Source organism: Chelonoidis abingdonii, chromosome 25 (assembly GCF_003597395.2).
Source record: "Chelonoidis abingdonii isolate Lonesome George chromosome 25, CheloAbing_2.0, whole genome shotgun sequence".
NCBI classification, from domain to species: domain Eukaryota; kingdom Metazoa; phylum Chordata; order Testudines; family Testudinidae; genus Chelonoidis; species Chelonoidis abingdonii.
The window spans coordinates 13,088,478-13,106,341 of record NC_133793.1 but is presented as its reverse complement, the minus strand read 5'-3'; the positions used below and the strand labels follow the sequence as shown (position 1 = coordinate 13,106,341).

General features: G+C 51.9%; 1 protein-coding gene across 4 annotated transcripts in view; it reads right to left on the bottom strand.

The window, feature by feature from the left end:
* Positions 1-12,352: 12,352 nt before the first annotated feature.
* The window catches only part of PTPRU (protein tyrosine phosphatase receptor type U), a 281,840-nt gene continuing 276,328 nt past the window's right edge, over positions 12,353-17,864 (bottom strand). For all 4 annotated transcript variants that reach the window (XM_075060956.1, XM_032802871.2, XM_032802873.2 and 1 more), the window contains one exon: positions 12,353-13,985. In XM_075060956.1, coding sequence (XP_074917057.1) covers positions 13,923-13,985 — 63 coding nt within the window. In that variant the 3' untranslated portion in view covers positions 12,353-13,922. The remainder of the gene's footprint in view (positions 13,986-17,864) is intronic.

The window sequence follows — 17,864 nt, the reverse complement described above, 5'->3', positions numbered from 1 at the left end:
GAGAGTGGGTGGATATCAGACACTACAATGACAAGCCTGGGATAAGAGCCCATATACAACAGAACCGAATGAAACAGAAATGTCACTGTTGAAACAACAATAGTGGATGTTTTTGTTATCCCAGCACCTGGGGAAAAGACAGTTACATTTTCCGTAACTGGTGTTCTTCAAGATGCGTTGCTCATGTCTATTCCACAGTAGGTGTGTGTGCTGGCCACGTGCACTGGTGTCGGAAGTTTTTCCCCTAGCAGTACCTATAGGGGAGCACCCCAGCAACTCTTGGAGTGGTGCCTCCATGGCGCGGTATGAGGGGAGCTGCGCGCTCCCCCCACCCTCAGTTCCTTCCTGCCAAACAACTCCAACAGAGGGGAAGGCGGGTGGGATGTGGAATAGACATGAGCAACACATCGCGAAGAACACTAGTTACGGAAAAGGTAACTGTCTTTTCTTCCTCAAGTGATTGCCCATGCATTCCACAATAGGTGATTCCGAGCTAGATCTATTGGAGGTGACAGGAGTTCACAAACTCTCAGGATGGAGAACGGTCCTGCCGAACCTGGTGTCCTCCCTGGTCTGGGAGATGGTCGCATAGTGCAAGGTGAACGTGTGAACTGAAGACCACGTGGCAGCCCCACAAATGTCCTGAATAGGGACATGGGGCAAAAAGGTAGGCAACGCGGCCTGTCCTGAGTCGAGCGCCTTCACAACTGGTGGCAGAGGGATTCCCGCCAGGTCATAACAGGTACAGATGCACAAGGGGATCCACTCGGAGAGGCACTGAGTGGAGATTGGCTGACCTTTCATGCCCTTGGCCAAGGCAATGAACAGTTGCGAGGATGTTCTGAATGGCTTAGTCCACTCCAGGTAGAAAGCCAGAGCCCAACTCATATCTAGCGTGGAGACAGCACTCCTCACTGGACGCGTGGGGCTTGGGGCAGAGGACCAGCAGAAAAATGTCCTGACTCAAATGATAGGCGGAGACCACCTTCGGGAGGAACAATGGGTGCAGGCAGAGCTGGACCTTATCCTTATGAAACACCATGTACGGGGGCTCAGAGGTCCTGAGCTCCGAGATCTGCCTAGCCGATGCAATCGCAACCAGAAAGACTATCTTCCACCAGATGTGTGACCAGGAACACGTGGCTCGTGGTTCAAACAGGGGACCCGTGAGACAGGTCAACACCAGGTTTAGGTCCCACTGCGGTACTGGGAGGGGCCTAACATACAGGAAGAGATGATCCACCCCTTAAGGATTTGGCCAGTCATGGCATGGGAGAATACCGTGTGGCCCTGCACCGGCAGATGGAAGGCCAGTACGGCCACCAGATGCACCTTGACTGACGAGGGTGCCAGGCCCTGGCCTCTAAGGTGGAGGAGATAATCCTGAATTAATTGGATTGGGGCAGCCACCGGGGAAACGCCCCACTTGTCCGCCCATCTGAAAAACCGAGACCACTTTGCCAAGTAGGCTCGGTCCATGGAGGACCACCTGCTTTCTAGGAGGATGTGTTGAAGCACTTCCGGGAACGTCCTTTCCTCCCTACCTAACCACTGAGCAGTCACGCTGTGACGTGGAGTGTCGCTAGGTTGAGGTGGAGGAGACAGCCCTGAGAGAGCAGGTCTGGGTGGGATGGCAACGGCCATGGCAGGGTGATCACCAGGCCTGTGAGGGTCCCGTGCCAATGCTGCCTGGGCCATGCTGGGGCAATCAGAAGGACTCGGGCTTTGTCCGTCTTTATCTTTTCCAGGACCTTGCCAATCAGAGGGAATGGGGGAAAGACACAGAGAAACTGGACTCACCAGGATAGGAGGAAGGCATTGGAGATAGCGCCTCGTCCCACCCCATCCCCGGAGCAGAGCCAGGGACAGCGATGGTATTGCCGAGTTGCGAACAGGTCCACCTGGGGAGTTCCCCACACTTGGAAAAGTCTGTGCACCACCTCTGGATGGAGAGACCACTCATGCTGAGAGGAGAATCCCTACTCAAGTGATCTGCCTGTGCGTTCCGGGAGCCCGGCAGATGGAAGGCCTGTAGGCGGATGTTGTGGGCTATACAAAAGTTCCACAGCCTGAGGGCTTCACGGCAGAGGATAGGGCCCTGCCTTGCCTGTTGATGTAGAACATCGAGGCTATGTTGTCCATGAGGATCCTGACCACCCAGCCCTCAAGGTGTAAGCGGAAGGCCATGCACGCCAGCTGTACCACCCCAAGCTCCTTGATGTTTATGTGGACGGTCAGATCCTGAGCTGATCACAGACCTTAGGTCTGAACATTCCCGACATGGGCCCCCCATCCCAGATCCAATACGTCAGACACCAGTTCCAGTAACGGGGCCCTTCCCCTGAACAGGACCCCTTGGAGCATGTTTCTTGGGAAGGACCATCACCATAGGGAGGTGATCACTGGCTCGGATACCATGAGGACTTTGTCCATCCTGTCCCTGGCCTGGGAGAACTCCGAGGCCAACCAGAGCTGAAGGGGCCTCATCCTGGTGTGACGGACCATATACATGCATGCTGATATGTGACCCAAGAGCTGGAGGCATGCTCTGGCTGTTGTCACCGGAAACCTTGTGACCATGTCAATGAGCCCCTTCCGGGTTTCGAACCTGTCTGGTGGGAGGGAGGCTGTGGCCAACGAGGCGACCAGGACCATGGCAATAAACTCTACTGGGACTAATATGGATTTGGTGTTGTTTACCAACAGGCCCAAAGTGGTGCTCGTGGACAGAAGGAGCATGTGACCCCGCACCTGTGACCTGGAGCTTCCCTTGACCAAACAGTCATCCAGATAGGTGAAGATCTGGACCCCCGGTGCCTGAGGTAGGCCGCTATCACCGACATACATTTCGAGAATACCCTGGGGGCAGTGGACAGGCCAAAAGGGAGGACCATAAATTGGTAGTGTTCCTGCCCCACCACAAAACAGAGGAAGTGCTGTGCCCCTCGAGTATATGAGTGTGGAAGTACACATCCTGCAGATCAAGGGTGGCGTACCACTCCCCGGGATCCAGGATGGGGATGATGGAGGCCAGGGAGATCATGCAGAACTTGAGCTTCACCATATACTGGTTCAGACCTTACAGGTCCAAGATGGGCCTAAGCCTCCCTTTGGCCTTCGGGATGAGGAAACAGTGGAAGTAGCACTCCTTGCCTTTGAACTCCCCCGGTATTGCTTCCACTGCTCCTAGGCCCAGGAGCCGCCCCACCTCCTGCTCGAGCAAAGCCTCATGAGAGGGGTCCCCCAGAGGGACGGGGGCAGGGCGTGGTTGGGCGGGGAGGAAGTAAACTGGAGGTCTGTGCCTCGCTGGACAGCCCAGAGAGCAGGAGCCACGATGCCCTTCTCATGGACACTGCGGAGGCCATGGACCACGTGGCCGCGGCCGCTGCATCTAAGGCTGCCTGCAAGGTTACTCTTGGAGGGAGTCCTCGAACTTGGGCAGGGAGTCCCATAGATTGAACTCATACTAGCCCAGGAGAGCCTGGCGGTTCGCCACCCATAACTGGAAGCTTGAGGACGAATACATTTTTCTTTCAAATGAGTTCAGACTCCCTGAATCTTTATTTTTCAGGAGAGGGGCTGGTTGGCCCTGCCGTTCCCTGTGGTTGACTGACTCGAACACCAGGGAGTTAGGATCAGGGTGGGCGTATAAGTACTCGTGTCCCTTGGCAGGTACAAACTACTTGTGTTCCACTCTTAGAGATGGGGGCCAATGAGGCTGGTGTTTGCCACAGGGCTTTTGAAATTTTCTCCACCCCTTCGGGGAGAGGCAAGGCCACCCTGCCCGGTGCTGAGGAGGACAGTACATTAAACAGGGAGTCCAAGGGCTCCTCCATCTCCTCTGCTTCGAGGTGGAGGCTTGATGCCGCCCTTTTTAAGAGTTCTCAGTGGGCCCTAAAGTCCTTCTGTGGGACGGAGGGAGGAGAGGCCATACTTGCCTCATCTGGGAGGGCGAGGAGGCCGCTGCAGTACTTTGAGTGTCCACCGGCACTGGAGGGTCCACCACCTAGTCGGTCTCCGGGCACGGTGCCAAGGATGTACGTCCCACAAATTCCTTCCTTGGAGGTCTGGAGAGGGAGGCTGATGGTCCTTCTGAGGCTCTGGCCACCGAGCGAGGCCCCACCGGGGGCTGCATCGGGGGCCCCGGTGCTCACTGGTACCACTGGGCCAGCCATGGGGCCCAGTGACACTGCACCTGCTGTGGCACTGGTGGAGCCGGCTGTTCGGCCTGGGTAGCCTGGCCCATCAATGGGTGACTAAGAAGGGAGGCTGGGCTTACCTACAACCTGCCGCTGTCCCCGGACCAGGAGGAGAGCAGTGCCAAGAGTGATGCCGACCATGGGACCGTGATCCTGACTTGGAGGACCAGTACCATCAGTTTACAGCTGCTCCACGACCGGTTCTGGCAGCTGACCTGTGATGGTGAGACACCAGTGATCGACGCCCAGAGCTGCAGAGGCCGTGCCATGTTGGGGTCCTGAAGCAGGATGCCAAACGGAACGACATTGATGTTGGTGCCATGACCGGCTCCGATAGCCCCTCTGAGACGAGGACCTTTGGCGATGTCTGCCTCAGTCCCGTCGGTGTTCGCTCCTTGAGGCGGAGCGGTGCCGAGAGTCTCGGTCGGATGGAACCCAGCCAGACAGTCTGATGGGTGTCGAGGGAGATCCACGTGGACTTTGCCCTGAACAGACGCTAGGCGGCAAATGGTGTTGGGAACGTTCCCTCGACCGAGACTGGTACTGAGCCAGGGGTGACTGCGGAGATCCCAGAGGTGGCTTGCCTCTGGAGCGCTGGGCCAACATCGGCGGTGCTTCTGGTACCAGCATGGACATAACATCCCGGGCCTCCTGCAGGGCCTCCGGCGTGGAGGGCATCTGGACCTCCAGGATGGCCTGCTCTGAATGGGCCGGGGTACTTGAATCGGAGACCTAGACGTCAGTGGGGATCAAAGACTGCCCAACATGGGTCTAGCCTCTGTCCCAGGTTTACTCCAGTGCCGTGGCGAAGGCGGCCTCTTCCTAGCCTTCTTGGCATGCCCCATGGACGGGGAGTGGTGCTGACTGGTTGATGACGCCAAAGGGTTGCTGCAAACTGACACCACCAACTCAGAGCGGCGTGCCGGAGCCAGGGTCAGCGCTGACTCCATCAGAATAGCCCAGAGCCTAATGTCCCTTTCTCTCGTGGTCCAAGGCTTAAACGACTTGCAAATCTTGTAGTGATTGCTGAGATGGGTTTCCCCAAACAGCTCAAACAGTCCGCGCGCGGATCACTCAGTGGCGCAGATCGCCTACAAGTGTCACACGACTTAAAACCTGAGGCACGGGGCATGCCCCAGCCTGGGCGCTCTAACTAAATTAAACTAAACAACTGACTAACTACAGGTACCAGACACTGAACAAACAAGCAGGTTTGGGGACGAGCTACAGCAAAGCTGGAGCAGAGCGGTTCCGAAGCACCTCCACTGGCGGCAAGAAGGAACTGAGGGTGGGGGGAGCGCGCAGCGCCCCTTATACCGCGCCATGGAAGAGCCACTCCACGGGTCGCTAGGGCACTCCCCTATGGGTACTGCTAGGGGAAAAACTTCCGGCACCGGTGCACGTGGCGAACACGCACACCTACTGTGGAATACACATGAGCAATCACTCGAAGAAGAACTAACACTTCTTACAGAGCGTAGCTCTGGGCCAGCGATATAACAGCCTGAGTGGCAACCAGCACAGTTACAGCCCTCTATAAATACATCTCTTGGTTTTAATTTGCATCATTCTCCTTTGTATTATTTAGTGGCCAAATGTAATTACGGCATCCTTCACAAACATTAATTAAAGATGAAAAACAATCCCGACGACTCAATTATTTTTTTTTCCCTTGTGCTCCATTAAATGAAGCCTCGACGTTCACTGGAAATGTTTCATATCGCAGCCCATTAAGCTGAAAGTGGCTTTGTAATAAGTAAATCACGTCAGACAAAGCAGGCCTGTTCTTCCAGGGATGCTCATGCTCACAATGGGCTTTTATGGTCCAGCTGGGAAATGCATTAAAGGAATTTGTGTGGCATTGTCAGTGATGGCCAGTTCTCGCCCACTCTGTGTAACGGGGCTTGGGACGGGCGAGGGCCAAGTTGCTATCTATTGTAGGTACTTCCATGATCTGCCCCAAGCCCCACAGTATCTGGGCACCTCATAGTCTTCGATGTATTTATCTTCACACAACCCCTGCTCCCCAACCCCGTGCTAGGGAGGCTAGTGCGGTTAGCCCCATTGCAGACACAGAAAGGCGCAATTTCAGTGGGCGTTAGGTCACTAAATACCTTTGAGAATCTGAGCCTAAGTGACTTCTCCAAGATCACGCAGGGCAAGCTCTTCGACTCAGGTCGCCCTCATCTCAACTAGCCTGGGTATTTCTGAAATTACATCATGTTCTAGCAGTCGCCAGTGTCATCTCCTAGCATCTGGGGAAACTCCTAAAAGAGATAAGGACAAGAAGGTTGAACTCATAGATCCACCTGAGGAAAGCAGCTGCTCTGTACTAGCTAGGATAAAACTGCTGATGAGAGGGGGGTGGCCCGAGTCCCAGTCTCACAGGGAATTAGGCAAATCGCAGACGTGCCTCACACTTCTTGGCCTTCAGAGCCATGACCCCTCATCTGGAATTTGGTGCCTACATAACTTTATAGCTCTACGCCCAGAGCCGCAGCCATTTAGGCACCTAACTCCCATTGACTTTGATGGACGTTAGGAACCTAAATACCTTTGAGACTCTAGACCCTACACCTTAGTTTCCAAATTTTCTTCCCTTCAACTCCAAAAAGTGGCATTAAGCTTTGCAACACAAATGACACTGACAGAAATGCCCTGGGCTGGACCTCCCCTTTGCTGGCGTAAATCAGCATCGCTACTGAAATCGATCAGCCAGCTCCCCAGCTGGTGTAAATTGGTGTTGCTCCACTGGACTTACCGTCCTTTGCAGTTCTGGCCCTCTGACTTGTATCACAAACAGTCCCGCTGCCATGCCCAGGACAAACACAAGCCTGGTGAAGTGACCGAGTGAACTGCAGCTCTAAGTGGACCATTAGCAGCTGCTGCAGCAGTAAATTATTGTTAAGACCAAGCATGAAAAACTTCAGCATAAGACGCAAATGTTTCATGAGTTTATGAGCCTTGTAGGCTTGCATTATTGCTGGGTGAAAGCTGCTCCAATGCCACCATAGCAGCCTTATCCTGCTCTGTGGTGCCAGCTCTACCACCAAGGTCTTCTGAGAATGCCCTGCCTGCCCCAAGGCTACATTTTTATTATCATATGCATTGCAGGCTCCTGGCAGAGCGCCAGTCCTGGATCAGAACCACTCGCACTGCGATAGTGCTGTACAACTGAATCGGGATCAGGGCATCCTAGAGCCATAGCTTAACAAGAGGAAGACAAGAAAGCCTTGGAAACAACCATATGAAAGCGTCACGAACAGGAGCTAGTGAAAGAAACTCAGAGGCCATCATAAGTTTGGAACATTTATTTATGCAACTGATTTTTCTTAAAAGAAAAGAAAGCCAAAGAAAAACAGAAAGTTAAGAACAGCCAGGTGTCCGTGGTACAAGCCACATTAGCAATGACACTCTCTGGGCATCCCTCTTATCCTTCCTCGTTGTCCGCTAAGCAGAGATCTGCAAACATCCCGTTGCCTCTGGCGATTAAACCTGCCCATCGACATCAGTCTCTTTTGCAGTTTCCCTCATTCTTAAGCAGCCATCCCGAGATTACCGTGGACAAAAACAATTCAATTTTGGTACTTCTTGCTTTTCATTTTTTATTTCATTGGATTTTTTAAAAAAAATTTTAAAAAAGAAAAAAAGCACCACTGCATTTGTAATACGATAAACATTATCCATATTAAGAACAGTGTGTGTGTATATATATATATATATATATTTATAGATCATATGGTTATGTACAGGACGTCCTTGCCTTGTGTTGTACTAACGTCTCTTTAGGAGGTGAAGATTGGTTGGTTAGTTACGATTTTTTAAAGCTTGCCCTTCTCAAGAGCGGCACTAAAAATTCAGAGATGGCCATCAAAGAGAATATCAAAAACTTGCTTGTAAAACATATATACAACTCAGCCCGCCTCTGTTTCACCTCCAGACTGAATGGAGGGAGGGGGCTTGGAAATTTTTTTTTTTTTTGGCCCGCCTTCCTGGTAGCATTTCACCTGTGAGCATCAGAACAAATGAGTGGGAGAACAGGGGAATCACACTGCAGAATATTTTCCACCCTCTGGTCAGAATAAATTGTAGGGGATGCACAAACAGCCCACAATGGAGGCACCAAGTGGGAGCTTTGGGGAGAAGCAGCTCACTCAAAAACCAGAAAAAGTTTCCTAGTTCTGCAAGACAAAACGTGACTTTTTTTGTTCATGGCAAATCCTGATATTTACTTGTTTATTTCCAGAAATGAAAGCCAATCCCAGCTTCCCATTGGACCTAGACAGCTTCTGCCAGGGTTCCAGTGGTGGCAATCACAAGGACCAAGCCATAGCTATCAAAGCCCTCATCATCTGATTTATACCATACTCATCATGTATTGCACTATTTCTCTTGGCGTTAGCCAGGGAGGAAGAACCACTGCGCTGCTATGACCCATCCATGCACATCCTCCTCCAGACAGCGCCTCCAGCAGGCTTTCTAAAGAGACGACATTAAACTTGTGAACAGGACTGAGGGCGATCAGGACAACATTTTATTTCAGTTCAGGCTTTTAATGCAGATACTGGGGTTACTCCAAACTTGGAGGCATCACTGGAGCGTCTGCTGCTCTGGCAGGGGTAAAGTGAATGCTCAGCCATTGCATCAAGGTGGGAAGGCAGTGCAGAGAGATGGTTATGAAAGATTGTGAGTTAGAGACTCTCCCTCGTAAGGAGCTGTGTTGTGAGTGTGCCCTGGAGGCGGCGGGAGCGGGGTGTGATGTTGGGAACACTGCACGGCTGTTTGCAGCAGTTCACCACAGTTGCTCTCCAGTTCGCTTTAGTAAAGTTTTATTCCTTTCTCGTTCCTTCATTAAGGAACTCCCAAGATCGTTACAGGCGGGCAGGGAAGAAGGACATGATTGTGTAGCCCTTGGAGCGAGTGATCATTAGGACTGTGTGAAACAGTCACAAAAAGCCAGGTATTTGGAGTGACAGCCTGCCTCAACAGCAAATCTCCCACACCCGACGTTTTTGCTTTTTCTTTGAGTTTCCTAACTCAAGGCCACTGGGCAGATTCTGAGCTGGGTTATCCCAGTGCCGAATCCAGGACTAGCACCATAAACCTCCAGATTTACAACCCGCAGTGCAGAGAACCGACTCCTAGTGTAGCCCAGCCTGCCCAGAGACCTCAGCAGGGGGCCTCAAGAAGGAACGGACTTCGTCACCATTGTGGGCTATAAACACCCAAGTGGTGAGCAGGGGAGCACAGAGACACAGGCAGTCTGCTCGAGTCATTGGTTCTGCAGGAATTGACGCAGATTCAGGATCAAGAATAAAGCCGTGCAGGTGGACTGAGTGGGTTGCTCACTGGGATGCTGCTTCCACCTAAGCATCAGACATACGAGTGTTTGAGAACACGATGGCTGCAGCAAAGCAAGAAGAATCAAAATGAGAGCCATGCAAAAGATGTGGTGGGTCACCACACCCTTTTCTATGGAGGCAGAGTCAAGATTAGTCCAGACACTGGGTTAAATTCATCACTGACATAGCTTCCTTGGCCTCAGTGGGAAGACGCTACACAGCACATTCTTCAAAGCATTTTCCCAACTACACGACTCACCAGATGATGTCTCCAACATCTTCCCCTTCGACAGTTGTGCACCCCAATGGACAGCAGCGTTACAAAACTTTCCCTGGGATTCAGTCTAAATTCCCTTTGCCTTATGTCATCCCATTGCTCCTAGTTCTACCCCTTGGGCCCATGCAAGCCACTCTTCTCCCTCCCAGCTATTTACACCCTGTCCGTATGTGTAGACTATTCTCCCATGGGCGCCCTTTGCCCGAGCTAGGCAGATTTACTCCCTCACATCTTTGCTCACAGGCCAGTCGCATCTAGCCACTAAATCATTTGTGTTGCTCTTTGCACACTTTCCACTATGCCAATGCCCTTCCAGCAATGCCAAGATCCGTGCTCAATCCGGCACAACAAGGTGTGAAGCCACCCAAAGTTTGCAGTAAGCAGGCCCCTGGCAAGAGGGTTTGGTGCCATCCCACTGCTTCCAGAATATAAGTGCAATTCAGCCGCTGAACGGAGAAGCTCTTATGCACGGCTCACCAATCAGCATCTGAGGGCCCTGCCTTCGCTACACTGAGCCCAGCTCTAACGCTGCCCGACGGCAATGGGCTTGGATTGGGCCCTCTGTGGACTGTGTGCGCCACCCAGCCTTTCCCCACAGGGCCGGGGACAGGACTGCACGGCACATGCTCTGAAGAAGCAAGAGCTGAGTCAAACTGGCAACCCCTCAGCTCTCTGAGTTCCTGGTGGCAGATAACACAATTGCATCCATCTGGCTGCTGCTTCTTAGGGTTGTTCGTGGCGCAAGGCTGGAACTGAGCTGCTCAGCGGAGCACTGAACCCTCACAGCTCTGGGATGGCAAAGTGGCTTTTTAACAGCTCACCTGTGAACACTGAAACAAGTGACAGTTAAACCATTGGGTTCATAGAATCTCAGGATTGGAAGGGACCTCAGGAAGTCATCTAAGTCCAACTCCCCGCTCAAAGCAGGACCAATCCCCAACTAAATCATCCCAGACAGGGATTTGTCAAGCCTGACCTTAAAAACCTCTAAGGATGGAGATTCCACCACTTCCCTAGGGAACCCATTCCAGTGCTTCACCACCCTCCTAGTGAAAAAGGTTTTCCTAATATCCAACCTAGACCTCCCCCACTGCAATTTGAGACCATTGCTCCTTGTTCTGTCATCTGGTACCACTGAGAACAGTCTAGATCCATCCTCTTTGGAACCCCCTTTCAGGTAGTTGAAAGCAGCTATCAAATCCCCCCTTCTTTCTTCTCTTCTGCAGATTGAACAACCCCAGTTCCCTCAGCCTCTCCTCATAAGTCATGTGCTCCAGCCCTCTAAACATTTTTGCTGCCCTCCACTGGACTCTTTCCAATTTTTCCACATCCTTCTTGTAGTGTGGGGCCCAAAGCTGGACCCAGTACTCCAGATGAGGCCTCATCAATGCCGAATAGAGGGGAATTCCAGGGGAATAGCATTCCAAGCCCAAGTCAGACTGGCTGTCAGGGGCCCACAACCCGCTCCAGGTTAAGACCTGCTGACGGTAACAGAGAAACACAAAGGACTCTGGGGTCCAGAGATAGCAGCAATGGATGAGCTATGGAGGAGAAACCTTGCTGTACGTCACCCCGAGAGCTGGAGGCTGCCTGGGCTGCGTCCTGCTGGAATGAACCTTTCTTCCACTTCCGACAGCAGGATGAAGTAAAGTGACTGCTGACACCAACCCCCATCAATAGGTGGGATCAACCCAACCAGAAACCGTAAAGTTTTGGCCACATTAATAATGTTCCATAGCAGGAGGTCAAGGCATGCAGTGCTCTGACCTTGCTGCAACTTCTTATGACAAAGCTTCCTCCCTTCCCATCCCAGCTCACCTCATCTCTGCCCTTTTTCACCGGCTCACTGCTCTCTGGGACAGCTGCAGTTGCCATCCATGTGCTGGCTACTCCTCCAGATCCCACCCTTGCCTACCCAGTTGCCCTATGAATTAGACATCAAGTCTATTCTTACCTGTCTGGATAGATCAGGGATGGGGAAACTTTTTGGCTTGAGGGCTGCATCTGGGTATGGAAATTGTACAGCGAGCCAAGAATGCCCGGTGGGGGAGGGGGACTCTATGGGGTGTAACATGGAGGGGCTCTATAAGGGATGTTACTGAGGTGGGGGGGAGTGGGGACTCATGGGGTGTGGTGAGGGAGCTCTACAGGGGTGGTACCGGGGACTCCTATGGGACCTGCTGGCAGTGACACCAAGGCGGCTGTACCAGGCACCTCCACGGGCAGAGGAACCCTAGTTGGGACGGGTGCAGCCCCTGGGCAGTTTCGAGGCTCTCGAGGGTGGAGCCATAGGAGACTGGGAAGGTACTGGGTACGCTGCTGCGTGGGTGGGTGGGTGGGTGGGGGCTCTGATCCCGGAAACAGCACAGTGAAGTTGCACCTGTGCAGTGTGGCTCTGTGTGCTGGAAGATGGTGCTCATCATGGGCATTGTGAGTCAGGGCTGGGGAGCGCTGGGCAGGCGGAGCAGGGAAAGCCCCGCTCCTTGGTGGGACCTCCGGGCTGGAGCAAGCCCCCAACCCCACTCTCTGGCGGGGCTCGAGAGCCAGATAAAAACGTCTGATGGGCTGGAAACGGCCCACGGGCCATGGTTTGCCCACCCCTGGGACAGATGCTGCTCCCATTTCAGAGCTGAGAAACCTGCCCTGGTAACGGAGGACTTGCTACAGATATCATTTGGTTGGATTTAGATGTACCGGGGTGTAACTGCCAGCAGCCTCCGGGCTGCGATTGCAATGGAATTCCTCTGCATTTACCATAGTAGATTTTGGTCCACTGGCTTCAAAAGGAAACACTCTGATTTACACCAGCTGTAACTGAGTGCAGGATCTGGCCACTCTGTGAGGTTCCTCTGAATTTACCTGGCTCTAATCTGAGGGTCAGACCCTCTCGACTGAAATATTTTGGCCTTAATTCTGAGGCCCCCACTGCTTCCAGCTGTGGCTACCCAGCCCAGACCTATTCCCACATACCATTTGGTGCTAGCAATACTGACTCAGCCCTCTTAGAAGGTCCCTTCCTGCTTAGTTGCTGACTGTTGCTGTCCTTTTAGCGGGGCAGCTGCCAGTGGCAAGGTGGCTGGTTCCAGGAAACTGTGAAACAAGACACATGGAAGACCAAGATGACCAGGTGATTGTGGTTGTCTCAACTTTTGGGCACTCAGTTTGAGACACCTTGAAAGGACCTTCCAGGAAGGGCTGAGAACTCACCCTCTGAAAATCAGGAGCCTTTAACGTACCTCGTTGTGCACACCCAAAAGATTGAGGCACCCAAAATCACTTAGCCACTTCAGAAAACCTTGGTATGACAGCTTAGGCTGGGTGTGAGCACTGAGTGTGAGCAGTTGTTATGCCCCTGCCCAATTTTACACAACCTGGATTCTCCCATCCCCACATCTGCCAATGGGCTAAATGCTCTGGGGACACACACAAATAAAATATGACTCTCTCTTGGGAAGCTGGCATCCATTAATGAACATCAAACTCATGATTAAAACAGACTGAAAATGACACAACTCGCTTTAGTGTCTTCACTCCAACATGGCTTGTGTCTCCACAGGGGCCAAAGGCTGCAGAGGACCTTCTGGGCTCCTCTGAAAAGCTGCTTAGACTGAAAATACAATTCAAAAACCCCAACTACTGTTGTTTCCACAAATCCTTTGTGACCATCACTGAGAAACAGGCTGGCATTCCTTTTTTTCCCTTCCCACTTTGCTTCTGCTTTAGCCATGGTCTGCTCCATGCATTGGATGTGTCCAAAGGTGTCCACGGGTGAAGTCCTCTTACTCGCCCTTCTATGTTTCACAGTCCTGGCTGTCACGGCAGCATCACCATGGTAAGGGAACGAGTGCTGGCAACCAACCCGTTTGAGCTCAGTCCCATGAGGGTGGAAAGAGGGCCTGGGAGACGGAGAGCAGGAGGATGAAGATCTATCGTGGCTGACATTTCTCCACGTCCTGCCTTTTGTTTTTCATTATTGTATTTTTTTTATTCTGTCCATTATTTCCCCCTCCTCTCACCAGTCGCACTAGCTCAAAGTCCAAGTGCAAAATGCATGTTTGGTGTGAACCCTAAACAAACATTTGCTTTCCATCTTCCGGCATGATGCTATCTTGTCTCCAGTGATTCCAGGTATTCCAGTGCTATGTCGTAGCAGAAATGATACTGTTCCTTTAAGAAGAAGAAAACAAGAAATGCGTGAAAAGCTGAAGTAAACAGCTGCCCAGTGTAAGCCCCTTGTACTGCATAAGAGGTTTTATTGGTCCTAGAAGCCTATGAATATAACAGAGCAGGAACCAGACTTTGCAGTTTCACAATTTTGAAATGTCTGTGGCTCCAAAATAGAAAAAAAACAAGAAATTTCTAAATTTCCTGCAAAATGAAATTCTGGAAAAAAAATGCTTCAGGTCAATCAAAACCTTTTGTTCCAATTTTGACTTTTCCCCATTAATTAATTCTATTATATTACTTAAAAAATTAAATAAAAATCAGTTCAAAATGGAAAAATCAAAATGTTCTATTTTGAATAAGTCTGAATGCGATAATTCAACCTCAGAGAAATGCTTTTTCCCATTTTTCTTCCCAAAAGAATTTTCATCATTGGTGACACGTTTCCATAAAACGTTTCACGTTTGACAAAACTGGTATTTTCCAATGGAAAAACATTCCTTCCGAGCCTTTCCAACCAGCTCTGCTTATGCTGCATGCTCCTGAGCACCATATGCTGGTACTGTGAGCTATGAACTACCTACATAGATCCAGACAGTGCTTTTGGGGAACACTCTCGTAACATTACCATAGGTGCTGGGACTAGGGGTGCTTCCGCACCTTCTCACTTGAAGGGGTTTCCATCATATCCAGGGTTTAGAGTTTGGTGCAATGGCTCTCAGCACCCCCACTATACAAATTGTTCCAACTCCCCTGAACATTACGCATTCATTAAAAAAAAAATGCATTTGACACTGGTGAAAGGTGCCCGGGGACAGACCTGGGGACTAAGGTCCTGGATTATCCAGCCTTGGCAATGGAAGCACAAGCATCCTAAAAAACCACCTGACCAATGCAGCTCAGCCCTGATCTAGAAGACCTAAAATCTAGAGAAGAAAGGGAAGTTCAGTCTCTGTGGTCTGTTCATTTCTCGGCCTCCCCTCCAAGTCTGCCAACAAGGGAGCCAATTCAGGTCAGTTGGTGGGGGTTTGCCGCATGGAATTGGTTCCTCATTAGTGTCAATGGCAGCCCCCACCTGAAACAGGATGGAGCACGAGGTCAGCCAGGCGCGGGGGTCTTTGCTACATCTGCTACACATCCGTGCCTGTCGGCTCTGAGCCCACCCTTGCATGTACGAAGCAGGGGACTGCACGTGCCAACAGATGCGTGCATATATAAGCCCCACTAAGGCAGCTGAAGGGCCCGATCCTGGGAATACTGGCATCAGGGGAGTCTTACTGTTATATTCAAGGAAGTGAGCCCTAAACAAACAGCTCCCTGCAGCAAAGCCTTACAGCCTGCCTCTCGGTGCAATGGCTTGGATACCTGCACCAGGAGCACAGCTGAGTCATTGCCGCTCCCTTGGTACAGGGACAGTTAATTGGTGCCTGCGCCAGTCTGGGTTGAGTGGGCGCAATGGAAGTACCCTTGTCCGTATATATTTTGTGGCTATGACTTATATCCTATGTGAAAATTCCCCCGGCTAGAATTGCTACCCTGTGCATTGATTTATCTATATTTAGAAGAGATACAGGATCTTATTTTCCCATTAGAGGAAGGGCTAAAAATAACGACTTCCCCTTAATGGGAGGATTATTATGTATTTATTTAGATAGACCCTAAAGTTTACTAGTATCTTTCTGCCCTGGACAGCTTACGCTCTAAGAGCACGGTTGTGCATGGATGCGCCAAGCCAGGCATCAGCCCATGGTGACAGAGCGGCTCTGGTGCCTTTAACGGAATGAGCCCTTTTCCCACTAGCAGAGCATGTGCCCATCTACTCCTCTGGCTCCCAGCCCCATTTGGGACTCAACGCTCAAGCCCCTGCTCAAAGCAGGACCAACACCAACTAAATCATCTCAGCCAAGGCTTTGTCAAGCCTGACCTTAAAAACCTCTAAGGATTTTCCACCCCCTCCCTAGGGAACCCATTCCAGTGCTTCACCACCCTCCTATTGAAAAAGTTTTTCCTAATATCCAACCTAGACCTCCCCCACTGCAACTTGAGACCATTACTCCTTGTTCTGTCATCTGCCACCACTGAGAACAGCCGAGCTCCATCCTCTCTGGAACCCCCTTTAGGTAGTTGAAAGCAGCTATCAAATCCCCCCTAATTCTTCTCTTCTGCAGACTAAACAATCCCAGTTCCCTCAGCATCTCCTCATAAGTCATGTGCCTCAACCCCCTGATCATTTTCATTGCCCTCCACTGGACTCTCTGCAATTTGTCCACATCCTTCTCGTAGTGAGGGACCTCAAACTAGACATAGTACATCCCAAGCAGAGGACAGCTGTGACTTTGGGAGGGGGGATGAGCTTCAGGACCCTCTCAGAGCAACGAGGATCCTGTTTGCAAGTGATTCCCTTCGCAAACACAAAGAGAGGAGGGGGCACAAAATCCCCTGCACAGGAAATCTGTGCAAGAGAGCGAAGTGCTTCTAAAGCACAATCCTCCAGCAAGCTCTGCGGGAAGCATCAGTGGCCTTCAAAAAGAATCCAATTAGCCGTGGGGGGCGGGGGTGCCACTAGGCTGGCCAGGGTGTGGGGAGTCTCGGAGGGGAAGGAAATCAAAGAGAGAAGGCAGCCACAGAGATTAAAACCACAGAATGCTTTTGGATTAAGGAAAGGGATTGTTTCCTTTTATAATCATGTAAAAATACCACCCCCCTCCCGGGCAGCCAGTGTGTGGGAAGGGGGAAGGCCCATGGGGAACTGCAGCCGGTCTGAAGTGGAGCAGACCCCCTGACTTCAGAGAGGCTATCCCCATTTGCGCCAGTGGGATATCTGGCCCGCGGTGGCTCCATTAGATTGAGTTTCCTGGAAGAGACATTTCAGGTTCATTTAAGCCTGGGAAAAGATTGTGTTCTGACCTGAAATGCTGCTTTTTTGTAATACCTTTGGACTTGACCACTTCATGCCTGTGACTTCATGACTTGTTCTCCTCCCGCCCAGCCCCGGTTTAATTCCTAATGCAAAGCACCCCCCCACCCCCAAAGCCATTTTGGTTTAGAGCGAGGGATTTTATAATCCAGGCACTGAGAACATGCTGGCTACCTGGCTTTGAAAAACGCAACAAAACACTCAGATTCCTCTAGCAAAATGATAACCCCCCTGGCTTGACCCCTATGTAGTTCTGACCTCAACCAGATGTAGGTACAGTTGTTAACTGCCTAACGATACAAAACCGAACACACCTGCCCCGCCCCCAAGGCCCTGCCCCCACCAGCTCAATTCCCCGCTCCCTCTGTCGCTGGCGCTCCCCCATCCTCCTCACTTTCACCAGGCTGGGGCAGGGCGTTGGGGTGAGGGAAGGGGGTGGGGCTCCAGCTAGGGGTGTGGGCTCAGGGTGGGACTGGGGATGGGGGGGTTGGGGTGCAGGAAAGGGCTCTGGGCTGGGGCAGGAGGTTGGGGTGAGGGAGGGATGAGGACTCTAGCTGGGGATGAGGGGTTCATGATGCGTGGGGATGAGGGCTCTGGCTGGGGCAGAGGATCAGGGTGCGGGGGGATGAGGACTCTAGCTGGGGATGAGGGGTTCATGATGCGTGGGGATGAGGGCTCTGGCTGGGGCAGAGGATCAGGGTGCGGGGGGATGAGGACTCTAGCTGGGGGTGCAGGCTCTGGGCTGGGGCTGGGGGGTTTAGGATGCAGAAGGGGGCTCCAGGCTGAGGCCGAGGGATTTGTACTGTGGGGGGGAGGGGTTCTGGCTGGGGGTGTGGGCTCTGGGGTGGGGCCAGGGATGAGGGATCTGGGGTGCAGGAGGGGACAGGGGTGTGTATGTGTGTGTGGGGGGGGCTTGGGAGGGAGTTTGGGTGAAGAAAGGGGTTCTGGGCTGGGGCAGGGGGTTG